This window comes from Periplaneta americana, chromosome 1 (genome assembly GCF_040183065.1).
Source record: "Periplaneta americana isolate PAMFEO1 chromosome 1, P.americana_PAMFEO1_priV1, whole genome shotgun sequence".
NCBI lineage: Eukaryota > Metazoa > Arthropoda > Insecta > Blattodea > Blattidae > Periplaneta > Periplaneta americana.
The window spans coordinates 186,514,138-186,527,810 of record NC_091117.1 but is presented as its reverse complement, the minus strand read 5'-3'; the positions used below and the strand labels follow the sequence as shown (position 1 = coordinate 186,527,810).

Below are 13,673 nucleotides of genomic sequence, written 5' to 3'. Positions count from 1 at the left end.
TTTATTAAACTGTTTCATTTAAATTAAATTCAAACCACAAAAATCGCATCTACAGAAGTGCATTGCCCATTGTGCAACTCAAACCAAGAAATGGATTCGGAACACCTCAAAATCTGTGCTTCAGTGGCTGGCCATGATAATATCTTTAAAAAATATTCGAGTGCAAGAGGTCAAATGACTTTTGTCAAATGCCTGGCATTAGAAAACAACAACAGAAGGTCATTCATAAAACTCGCTGAAACCAAGGATGACCGATGCCTAGTGATAACTCGTTTATTTGATTTCCTTTCGAATTTATTTTAAATAATTTTTATTTGCTTATTAGACCTAAGTTCGTTAAAATAACATTTTTTTTGTAGCGGGATGAATTATTATTATGTTAAACTGAACAGTTCGTTATTTAATGTGTTCTTTAAACTGAACATTTTTAACATGTAAATTAATAGTAAAATGGCTGAAACTAAAAAATGATTTCGTTATTCTGAAAAATTCGTAATTGCGGCATTCATAATAGCGGCATTTCACTGTATATGCAACAATGATCACATCTCAGAGGATTGAACAACTCCAGAATTCTGAAATTGAATTATATTATTGTAAAGGAAGAAGACCTGCTTATAAGATGACTAAAATAAAGATTTAAACATGAGAAGATATAGTTGAAGAGAAATTGAATGGTCTTAAGACTTAAAATTAACTTATGCTTTGATGTTAAAGAAACAGTTCACAATTCAGAAGTTAGTTGGTGTATAATACCGAGTACGTGGTTGCAACCAGGATGGATTGTTGCACTAAGGTTTACATTGACCCATTGTACGATGTGATTATTGTTCCAATTGTGACAAATAGTGGTATTCGTGAATTGATGCTGACTGGTGGACTATTCTGCCTCAGCCCTGACAGAGCCAGGCCTTTTCCTTTCTCTCTCTCTCCCTCCCTCTCTCTCTCCCTCTCTCTCCCTTTCTCTAACTCCCCCCCCTCTCTCTCCCCCCCTCTTTCTCCCTCTCCTTCTCTCTCTCCCTCCCTCTCTGCCTCTCTCTCCCTCTCTCTCTCCCTCCCTCTCTCTCTCTGGTACAGAGGAAGGACCCGAAGGCTTGCACTGCAGCCTGAGGCTTATTGTGCTTACCACTCCTATTCTGTTAATGATTGAATAGCCGAACAGCCATGCTAGCCACCGGCGTGGCTTAGTCGGTTAAGGCGCTTGCCTGCCGGTCTGAAGTTGCGTTCGGGCGCGGGTTCGATCCCCGCTTGGGCTGATTACCTGGTTGGGTTTTTTCCGAGGTTTTCCCCAACCATAATGTGAATACAAGGTAATCTCTGGCGAATCCTCGGCCTCATCTCGCCAAATATCATCTCGCTATCACCAATCTCATCGACGCTAAATAACCTAGTAGTTGATACAGCGTCGTTAAATAACCAACTAAAATAAAAAAAACAGCCATGCTCTTGTACAAGTAGACAAATACCTGATAAATTCTAGAGGCCAGATCTCCAAACCTTTCCTTTATGAGCATTAGAAACGTACCACAGTCTAGTATATACAGTCATGAAGCTTGAGTTGTGAGGGTGCTAGGAACAATAGACTGTGCAGGTACTATTTCACATTGTCTGTAATGAGGCGATATTAGCGATCCTAGTGGTTAGCAATTATCTGTGGATCCATACTTAATACGTATTGAGCTTCGTGACTGTATCTTCTAGACTGTGAATGTACTACCTCAAGACTTCATTCCAAACTATTTTTAACTATTGCCGATGATGAATGAAATGAGGGGGAGAGAGAGTTGGGAAAGTGGAGTACTTCGAGAAAAACACTCTGCAATGTCTGTTCACCACAAATTCCAACATGATCTAACCAGGGATTGAAGCCAGGCTACCTAGAAGACGGTGAACTAAGCATATGATAGTGAATGTATTCGTTTTCTTGTGCTCACTTACTTTTACTAGATTGGCATTATGATTAAAGGCTGATGCTGATCCATACTACTATTTAAAAAACAACGTAAGGTGTATTCACAAGCTCTGGTATTTACAAATGACCCTTCGCTCTTGTTTCAGAAACTTCTAACCTATGATCCAAACAAGCGAGTGTCGGCAATGGAGGCTTTGCAACACAGCTACTTTGATGATGTGGAAATGCAGCCACCACCTCTACCACCTCCAAATGGCACATGAACAAACAACTTGCTCGGGTATGCTGCAGTTATGACACAGTGAAATGTCCTCACAACAGAGGCAATGAGAATTACATTTTGTCCAAATACACAGCTTTTCACTTTCACTTCTGAATTGCTTGAAGGCACTGATCATGGTAATGGGGAGTCCCAAGTTGATTGCAGTTTCGAAGGAAATCTGTATGAAGGGTACAGAGAAAGAACGAGCTTGGTCCACTTTAGCAAATTGTTCAGGAGAACAATTTAAGGTCTGTCTGTAGCATATTCTTTCCTCATATGCCAAATCTAAAATCTGTCATAGCATTTAGACTGTTCACATTATCACAGTGTTTCATTGATAGTTTTAAACTACGTGGAATCCTACCACACACAACATGCATAACTCATTTTTGAAAAAAGTGGACAAAGTTTGTTATTTCCATGTGCCTTTCATATATGAAGAGTCCACTGCAAGAATGATGGATGTCACTTTCTTGTCGAAAATGAACCAAGACTGTCAATGCATAGCTTAAGACATATAGAATGTACATAGAGAGTTATATGGCATTAACATTGATAGCATTGTCCAGTAATGATTGGAAAATCACAGTTAAGCTTTGAGCGCTAAGCATTTCAAACTTTCAATTGCTTCTCCTGCAAACTGTATTCCAAATGACATCCATCATTCTTGCAGTGGACTCTTCATATGTTCTCTTACCTAAAATTATACAAGTACAGTGTTAGAAACCAATTACTCACCGAATTTTACCCTGTTTGTTTAGTTTCTTGATTTTATCTTGTGATTAAACAATTGCTCAATAGCAGAAGAAAGACACATTTTATGTGTTCAGAATCCATTCCAAGCAATTCTAAACGTTTACTATGATAGAAACCTGAGAGAACATACCCTCCAAACTAAATTTTGTAAACTTTCTTTTTCTCTTTCCTCCCTCCTTCCTGTATTGTTAGTTCTTTCCACTGTGTATTATATGAGTGATGAATTTTAAGAACATGGCATAATTCTCTGTAATACAGAAACTGTAATCACTAATCGGCCACACCTTTTTATTGTAATTCCAAATTCAGTGTCCTAAAATTTGTAAGCGTTGTTGATACTTACCTCTAGCACAGCAATGGCTTTTGACTATTGATATTACTGAAATCATGATAGTCTCTTTTCCCAACATCTGATTTAACTCTGGTAACATTTAAAGAAAACATAATCCATACACGATGATCTGCTGTAACATATTTTGTTCCCAAGAGACTGATCTGTTTTAACTGCAAATATTGCGTCCTGTAAGCCAAGTTCTGTGATTTCTGCTTACCATCTGCTTTGTTAATCTTCCACATCTCCTCCTGTCAGTAGGAATCATTCTAACATTTTTTTTTATGCTTTTCTCCTATATGCGTAATATGACCATATCATATTAAATACTTCTTCCTTTTTTCCTAATTGTATATATAATGCTAGTGTGTGTCATTTGCATTTGTCCCATAATAACTCATTTCTTCCCATGCCATATTTTTTTTATGAATGTGTGAGAAGATCCTTTTCATAAAAATGCAATCTTATTATCCATTTCACATCCATATGTTAGCTGTATATCATCAGTGCCTTTTAGCAAGTTATTAAAATGAGGAGTTTTTTCTAATTGTTTACATATCTGCTTCATGGAACAGTTCGATGTACATATAATTCTGTTTCCTTTATAAATAGTTTCTTTAGTGATTTGCTGAGGCACTTCATCTGTATTTATTCTTTATCTAGGTTCTGAATGTTCATCATACACTTATTATAGTCTTGTGTGTCTAGAGATATACTTTAATGTGTTACATATGCCTTTGGTTTACACCCGTCTTTTTTACCCCTAGACTATATGTTACTGAACATTTTCGTTGGGTTTCTGGATATGTATTCAATATTCTCTTTTTCTTCTGCTTGGGTTAAGCAGGAGACAGGAATGCAAGCAGTAAGCCACGGAGCATTGGCAGGACATTACCACTTCATCAAGAATATCTGCTCTTTGTCAGAAGGAACTGACAGATTGTCGTAATAGTATGGGAAACAAGGACTGATCCCTAATTCATTCACTAGTGCTAAAGTTGTGTTGTATATTGTATATTTTGAGTTTCTCAGTACTGTACCCTTTGAATTAAATTTTTTTTTTTTTTTTTTCACAACAAGGAGTAAATGTCGATTTCGAGGTTACCAAATCGGGAGAGAAATATAACATTTCCTCCATAGAGAAAGAAAGTAGTTCTCCCTAAGGGAAAGAAATATTAACAATGAAACATATCAATCATTGTTGCTGTATTTCCTTTCTATCTGTGCATATACACTCAATAAAATAGCTGCAGCAAACTTCAGTAATAAGAATTTCAGAAATTAAATACAATAATTTACTCCTAATCGGGATAAAATTAATATATACACCATGGGATCGAACAGTTTTTCGCATGGCACATATCCCTCGGTCTACAATCATGTATTTCAGGAAGTATAAGTTTCTCTCCCTTAAAGTATATTATTATACTACTGTTTCAGTTCAAATACTCGTTTTTTCTTCTCTTTCCTCGTCCCACTACTTTTTTTCTTTTTGGATGTTCGGATTAGCAGGGTTTGGACCAATGGGATTCTACTCTGTGTGTATCTGTATGTCTGTGGTCCTCCCCACTCCCCCCCAAGAGAATATTGAATACCTAACCAGGGCTTGAAAAAGCACTCAGCTATGTCAAGTGAAAGAAATTCTTTTTAATTGCGTTTCTGTGGTTTGACCATGCTGATTAGTGAAATTTTTGCCTGACTGGTGAGTTACCTTAAAATTTTTAAAGCCCTATATATCCTAACCAGTTCCTGTATATTGGTAAAGAGTGGCGAGAAGATCTTGTAATTTTTATTATGTATATCTGTTCACCATTCAGCATGGTGAGTCGCTAGCGTGAATTTGTCTAAGTGTTGTTTGTGTTAACGTGAGATTCACAGGGGGAAATATTAAACATTGAGGTCTGAGGATGAAATCAAGTCATAGCAGTGACATATCTGTCTGTCACAGAGTGATATACAGTAGAACCTTCCTAAAACGAAACGCGATCGTTCCAGATTTTTTTTCCGCTTTCACAGGTTTTTGTTTTTACAAAGGGTTGAGTTTTGGCAAAACTAAGAATAGATTACTGCAATATGCTCACTGTAGGAAGAACACAATGAAGAAATAATTTGAAATAAAAGTTACTACAGTACATGCAAAGTGAATTTTATTTTCATAATTGTTAACTTACGTAATTGCAGCCTCTCCCTCCCTCCCTCCCTCTCTCTCTCTCTCTCCATCTCTCTCTCTCTCTCTCTCTCTCTCTCTCTCTCTCTGCGCCCTAGTTTCTTGGCACCCATATTTCTAGTAAAGTGCATTGCCGCAACTTTTTTTTTAAGGGAACGGTATAGGATTTTCTTTGCGTCCTGCATCAATTCAGAGTGTAAATTGCGTCCTGATCCATCGGTTGTGTAACTGAAGTTGTGTTTGATGAAAAATAGATTAACTTCACGTTAGACAAATCAATCCTTGGATGGCAGGTAGCATTGTCTTAAAACAGTATGACCTTACGACCTTGACGTTTCATTGCTCCATTAAAATTATGAAGCCACTCTTCCATGATAGAACTGGTCATCTAGGCTTTTTTTATTAAATCGCACAGTTATACTTTATTCGCACTGTTATTTAACACTGTATTGACATATTAACACAAAACTCAGAATAAATAAACGAAAATATGAAACTAAATTGACACTACACTATAATTACTCACTGTTTTATTCTACTCCCACCATCCTTTATCACTGTATTGGTTTGTTAGCACAAAACTGAGAATAAATGAAAGAAAATGCAAGAGGGTTGGGAGCAATAACAGTACAGGAGGTCAGTAACCTGCCCCGGTCCTTGACAAACACAGAATAGTGACATGGTGAGAGAAGCTTCACTCCCAATGCGAGACAAAGAATAGTGAAAGTCTTCCAGAGCATTGCATGTACAGTCTCACAAAAAAATTATGTCATGTTTCGTACAGTATTATCGCAAAATTAAAAATGGTGTAAAAGAGTTTAGCAACAGTTACGCTTAAAATTATCTGTTTTAGTCAGGTTTTTTTACCTAAATGGTGCCCAAAAATGATTCCATTTTCGCATTAGGCAGTTTTCCGTTTTAAAGTAATGTTTTTACATAGGAAATCATTCCGTTCCCAAATCTATTTTTCATTTGTGCAGGTTTCCTTTTTACAGAGGGTATGTTTTAGCAAGGTTTTACTGTTTGCTACAAAGCCTTTATGGCTTAGCGATAAGAGCTTGTCTTGTTACAAAGACCATACTTCGAATCTCTCTACATAAAACACAAGCATGCAGACACAGTGCACATGATTCTCGAGCTATTCCGAGGTGAACAGCAACCAATTTCCGTGTCAAAAGATGTGCCAGATCTCTTTGTTTCTTTAGAATGTAATGATCAATTTATTTTGTATGAAAATTGCTTCTTCTGAATTAGTACAATGTAAGAAAAAAGCTCAAAACGTGTAATTCGTGAAGATTTTAGTAATCATATTGAGCCAATTTTCTTAATGTTTTTTAATATCTCTTACTTTGCATAAGGGGAAATTGCATTTCAAACATTCCACATGATACTGTGTCAAATATAACTAACTTTACTTGCTACTTTTCTGACTTTTATCCATAGCGTTCATCTCCCTTAAGCGTCCTCTAAATAATTTATTGTTTAACAGTACAAATATTTTAAAAAAAAGTAGGCTAAATATTTAGTGCATGTTCTAGCCTGATTTTAGAGTGCTATTCATTGACACATATCTAAAATACAAAATAGTCACTGTGCCTGTTTGTAGATACAGGAAGTAGTTGACGAAAATAATTAATTTTGAAATTTATTTAAAGTTAAATTATTTTTCTTATTACACACATCGTATTATTCTCTTCAACATGGAAGGAAATTAAAAAAATGTGAACTTTTTAGGATTCCGGACGTTCTTTTGAACAGTCATATAAATGAAGTCTTTTAAACAGTGTTTTCTATCACTGTGTGATCACTCAGAATTTCCATATCATAGTTCAGTCATTTAAATCATACTATTGATCACTTTCCATACGAAAATATGAAATGTAAAAAATTCTTAATTTTGTATTTTCTATCATATTCTCTTAGGGTGCTATTCATAGACATTTCACAAGCCCATGCTTTGAGCGTGCTAAACTAGCCATGTACTGATTACTTGTACAGGATTCATATCATATCACTAACACTGGTTTATGAATACGAAAAACGTTAGTTTGCTGATCATCCACCGGAAGCCTGCACTAAGAATGTCTATGAATACGGCCCTTACAGTTTCATTTAATGCATTATTATTATTATTATTATTATTATCATCATTGATGATGAGCCCAGCTATCAGATGTATGCTGACACATAACAATTTCATGAGAGAGAGAAATGTCAATATGAAATGGTGTTGCATGTATTTATACGAACATGCAAAATTATTATGTACTATTATCAGTAAATTTCATTTATATAACAGAATCTCTGTTTTGAATTGTCTGTGTAAACATGGTTCAGAACAGAAATCTGCTGTTATAGACAGTATTAGATAAATGAAGACTGGAATTATATTTTCTTGCATATCATTAAATAGAAATATTGAAAATTGCGTTCATAGTTATGCTTATTTAGTTATTCTATTCATTGGGTTGTAACATTTAACGATATTATTAGGTATGAATTTTTTAAGTATCTATCTCGACTAGCCAAGAAGATTATATCTGTGGTGTTCAGTCACAACATGGTAACTCCAAAAATGGCCCTTTTTAGCTAAAAGTGCAACCCTATAATAACAAACAATTCTCTTTTGTTTGGTATAACCATGATATCTCCAACTAATCTTGCGTTATTTTCATTCACATTTGTATGTAAGCTAGAATTATGATCTGTATAGGAAAAGTGAAAATAAAAATGCTTGTATCCGAAACGGGTTTTTTGGAGTTACCATGTTTTAACGAAAAAACACCATAGATATTTCGGATAGATATTTCTACCTTGAAAGTAACTTAATCATAGACTAGAAATAAATGGTGAAAGAACAATGATGAATTATTGGACCACAAAGAATCGAGGCTGCTACATTGTTGAAATGTCTTACATTTCACTCTTTGAGTTGACTTGTGCACAGCATAAGGCAGCTTATTAATTCTGGCAACCCTGCAAGTATATCCACAGCTACCATTACTCCAACTTTTAATACGGTAGTAAAATTGTTACAGTTCTGATCATTACCTGGACCATTTCAGCATAAAGTCATGAATATGAAGTGAAATTATTTATTAACGTTAAAAAACATGACCTGTAAAATATGTATCTTTCAGATATTTTCATTTTTGTCTTCGATTATCCTTCCTCCTGTCTCTCCCCCCCCCCCCCCTTTTCGGATTAGATAAGTGAAAAAAATGAGGATATCTTTAACATTCCTAACATACTTTTTAACTTGTAAATAGAATTCTTCCTTGAATCAGACTTTTTTTAGCCCTTTTCCAAAGTTGTATTGCAGCAGGTTATGTCTCTTATGGCCACTTGCATCAATATCAATTAATGTAACCCCTGGTTAAAATTACCACCTAAACCCTGATTAAGCATTTGTGCTGTGCATCGACTTCGGTTAGGACTTAAACAGGAGCTTAACTACGTTAATCTCTAATCGGTCGCATTCCAGTGAATAAAGGAGATAATCAGTGATTAGTAGGTACGTAAAGATGAATTTTTTGGTCCTACAGAGTATATCTGTTACGTTAACAAATGTTAACAATGGTTATTAGAGGAGAAAATTTGCTCTGGGGCTGGGGATCGAACCCGATTCCTTGGTTCTGTGTAGCTATCAAGTGCTATACACACTGAGTTATGCCAAAGTTCAATCCACTGCACCGGATCAAATCCCTCTCCTCTAGTTTCCCTTTGTGGCCTGACTCCAAGTTCGACATATATGTTGACATATTAAGTCAACTACCATTATATGAGGCGCGTCCATGAAGTAACTTTCCCACTCGTCCCACAGCTAGCAAACCATATGTTACACGAAGCGACTGCATGTACGTGATAGAGTAATGTCCTGGCATGGCGCATGCGCTAGCAGAACTTCCCAAGTGCTCTCAATAGCTTCGTTGCATTGGTTAAAGATGGACGTTCCTAGTCCAGCTTCCGCCGTGTGTGAAGTGCGGTCAGTGATAATGTTTTTGAATGCACAGGGCATAGCGCCGATTGAAATTTATCGTCAGCTGTGCCAGGTCTATGGGCCTAACATCATGTGCAAGCAGATGGTGCTTTGCTGCTGTAGGCAATTTTCAGCAGAACGCCAAAATGTGCATGACGAGCGCAATGGGAGGCCAACCATCATCACAGACGACCTTGTGGAGCAACGCACTGTCTGCTTCTCAGGACATTAGTTAGGCCCATAGACCTGACACAGCTGACGATAAATTTCGATTGACGCTATGCCTTGTGCATTCAAAAACTTTATCACTGATCGCACTTCACATGCAGTGGGAGCTGGAATAGGAGCGTCCATCTTCAGCCACTGCAACGAAGCTACTGAGAGCACTCGGGAAGTTCTGCTAGCGCATGCGCCATGCCAGGACATTACTCTATCACGTACACTCAGTCGCTTCGCGCAACATGTGGTTTGTTAGCTGTGAGACGAGTGGGAAAGTTACTTTATGGACGCGTCTCGTACAAGGAGCGCACTCAAATTGACAAGTGGACGTGCAGAAAACAAAATAATACTAGCACTTGATGTGTTTTCTTTCTGAGGTTAAATTTTCATTTATTTCAAAACTCATTTTTATGACTTACCTCCCTTTACCCAAACACCATCCAGCGTATAACCTCTGAGTAATTAGAGGAACATAATATGATTCAAGGTTTTCCCCAACCATAGGACAATTGTCTGTAATCTATTGCGAATCCTTGGCTTCATCTTGCCAAAAAATTATAAAACCCCCAACTTGTTCCACACCTTAAAGCGTCAATGCTAATGTAATATCTATGGAATAATGACCCATCCGACTGATGCCAGATAACCGTGTAGCTGATACAGCATTATTAAACATTCAGAAGACAACTATGGACAATAAAAATTGATGTTTCTAATTTGGACTTGTGTTAACTTTTCTTTTTTTAAACTGATTTCGCTTGCGTGGTTTGTATGGTAGTATCATCATGGTTATTATTAAATACATGTATTTTCTTATTCTTTCAGTGTCGCTCTGATACTCTTAGTTTTGTGATTAGTGCCATTCTGGTGCCCTTGGTCTCGTGACTTATGTGTTGAGCAGGGCCTGGATTTTTGTGACATGTAACTTTCATTTGTCAGAGCCATTGCTAGTGGACTAATATATTCTGCTTGTGTTCCCTACATTCCAGAGATGCATAATTTGTAAAGCATTTTTAATTTACAGTCTCGGAATTTTAAATATTTTTTTTCTTTTGGTTGTGGTGCATACTGGTATATGTTTTCAAGATTTACGCAAATAATTTGGTCATATTCACGTATTCTTCTTTGTTATTTAACGACACTGTATCAACTGCTTATTCACATATTAACACATTCTGTATGTAGAGACTTATTTTAGTATCAGCATTCCTGAAAGCTGAGGACCTAATATTCTCGATCCTTCATTAATCTCTGAGTGGCTACTTTGCTAATTGTCATGTAATTGATCATGCAATGTCAAGTATTCATTGTAATACATTACTTTTGAATTAATGCATTTATTCTGACGCAAAAGAAATGGAAGTACAAGTAATCAAGTAATGTGAAAATTTCTGTAACAATACACGTCTGTTCTTCAATATGGGCATATCTTCAGGACATATTAGCTGCAAACTTTTTCGTTTTTGTGGATGTACAGTATTGGCAAAAAAAACCAGACCGACAGAATAATCAGAGTCCCCAAAATGGGCCACGTGCATGCCACGCCCGCATTCACAAGATAGCGAGTAATCTATTGAAATTGTTGTAGTTTCGACTGCTGACATAGCCCATTTCGAAAGCCATTAGAAAATAAGCTGGTAAAATTTATGTTTTGGGAATAAGAAGTTAATTAAGTAGTAAAATGTCGGTGCAAAAAGTATTGGGAATAAATTTGAATAAGGAACAAAAAAAAGTTTCCTTCCCAGGCAGGATTCGAACCACGAAAGTCTTAGTTACCAGTCTATCATGCTGTCACTGTGCTACGGAATCTGAAATCAGCTACAAGGGTCAGTCCGGGTTTTTTTTTTTTGCCACTACTGTACATAAAAAACAGAATTTTGGAATTAGTTTATTGACGTAAAATTATAAAGGATTTCCTGACAGAATGTTGGATATATCTGTAAGGAAAATATAATTTATAAAACATATTTAGTTTCTAAAATATTTGTAGTAAGTGAAGTTCGTTTTATTTGAATTGAATGAGCAGTGATTTTATTTGAAATGCACCTAAGAGACCATGTCTGTAACAACTTTTCAAAATAAAGCTTTGTTAACTCTCAAGGTTCAGAAAAATGTAAAATCTTAAACAAAAAGAATGACCAGCTGTCATATGCTAAATCCACTTTGGTAAACTGATTAATTCCATAAGAGCTTAGGTTTACGCGTGAACGAACTTCTTATGCACGATTCTGTTTTGTTTTTCCTTTGTTTTGTTTGTTGCTTTTCTGTCTGTTTATAGATCAAGTGTTATAATTAATCTTTAACAAAGACTTATTCGAGGGGTAAATTCTGTGTGAAATAAACATCTTTTGTCCACACCTGTGGAGTAACGGTTAGCACGGCTGGCCGCGAAACCAGGTGGCCTGGGTTCGAATCCCAGTCGGGGCAAGTTACCTGGTTGAGGTTTTTTTCCAGAGTTTTCCCTCAACCCAATTTGAGCAAATGCTGGGTAACTTTCGGTGCTGGACCCCGGACTCATTTCACTGGCATTATCACCTTCATATCATTCAGACGCTAAATAACCTAAGATGTTGATACAGCGTCGTAAAATAACCTACAAAAAAAAATAAACATCTTTTCCCTAGTTAAGTGAACTAGCCGCTACTCAAAATGGACTTAAACAAATTCATGCTACAGATTGGTCATTTTTTTATGTCTAAGGCTGTACATATTTTCTACAAATGGAGAGATGTTACTTTGTAAGATGTGTGAAATCAAAATATCTGCTGAATAACACAACATTGGTTTCATTCAGTGGTCACTTCGAAGGATTTTTTGGGATCATCAAAATCCAGGCCCAGTAATGACTGAAGACCACTGATTTTGTGATTATATAATGTATTTGTGGAATCTTAAGAAACTGAAAAAATGAATGTAGAAATATCGTCCTTAGATGTAGATGTAGGTTTGAATTGAATTGCAAAAATGAGTGTAATTTTCGCCTGTGTCCTTGTGACCAGGAGGTATTTATGACTGTTACAATGTTTTTTACTTTTATAAAGAAATATTATTACTGAAATATATATTACATTTTATTAAATGTGATCTATAGGTCTTCTTATGTGTTCCTTTATTCTTTGAGCCAGTGCCAACCTAAGGTGAGAAAAACTTCATTTTCTGTTACTTTTTCCTTTCCTTTTCTTTCCGTCCCTCCTGTCCTGTAGCAGTTTCTTGGATTGTACTTACACACCCTTATTCCAGTACTCTCTAACCTTGTTTCATTGTCATTATTCCCTAAGGCTTATAGAATTTTGTCTTTCCTTGGACAAAGGATTGACGAATCTAATGTGGCAGAGATCATTAGAAATAACTGTTTTGACATGGAGTAATGCAATGTGCAGGATTAAGGAAACAATTCAGTGTTTTTACGACCAGATATTCTTAGAAAAATGTTAAAGCTGAAGTATTTATTGAAGATGGCAAGATAAAATATTAATTTCATAAAATTATAATACCAGATTTAAAATACCTTTGGCATATCACATTGAATCACCTTTGGTAAGCACACTGAAAATGTGCTGTTGTCACAAGTTACCTTGAACCTTACTTCCTCTACTGGGTGTTCATTTCCAAGTGTGTCATGACGTCGCTGTTGATGAGTTAGCGATTTGAAGTGAGTTTCAGCTTTTGTGTCAGAGAAGTTTCCTATTAATCAAGGCGTTCAATCTGAACTTGAGAACGTGTACGGTATAACTTGAATGCAGTAGCAACAGATGGCGGTCTGTATGCTACCATAACCTCTTTTGAACTGTTTTGCTCGGCCAAGTCGTACGCAGGGTATTTATCATCGGTTGCGTACGGCAACATTCCACAACACAAATCAAAAGCTCCGTGTCCATGTTGACCGTCGAAGTTAATGCCAACAAATACGTAAGTAATCGTCTTAACCCTCTCCCCATATCCCGACAGTAAGGAAAAACTCACCTCAGTACATGTTTCGAAACAGTTCACATTTCTGCCACTATCGGCGTTACCATATGTATCGGTAAGTACTCTTCTGAATGAATG

General features: G+C 36.4%; 1 protein-coding gene across 3 annotated transcripts in view; it reads left to right on the top strand.

Moving 5' to 3' along the window:
- Positions 1 to 12,710, top strand: part of LOC138705204 (cyclin-dependent kinase 2-like) — a 64,684-nt gene extending 51,974 nt beyond the window's left edge. For all 3 annotated transcript variants that reach the window (XM_069833950.1, XM_069833961.1, XM_069833971.1), the window contains one exon: positions 2,059 to 12,710. In XM_069833950.1, coding sequence (XP_069690051.1) covers positions 2,059 to 2,175 — 117 coding nt within the window. In that variant the 3' untranslated portion in view covers positions 2,176 to 12,710. The remainder of the gene's footprint in view (positions 1 to 2,058) is intronic.
- The last annotated feature ends 963 nt before the right edge of the window (positions 12,711 to 13,673 follow it).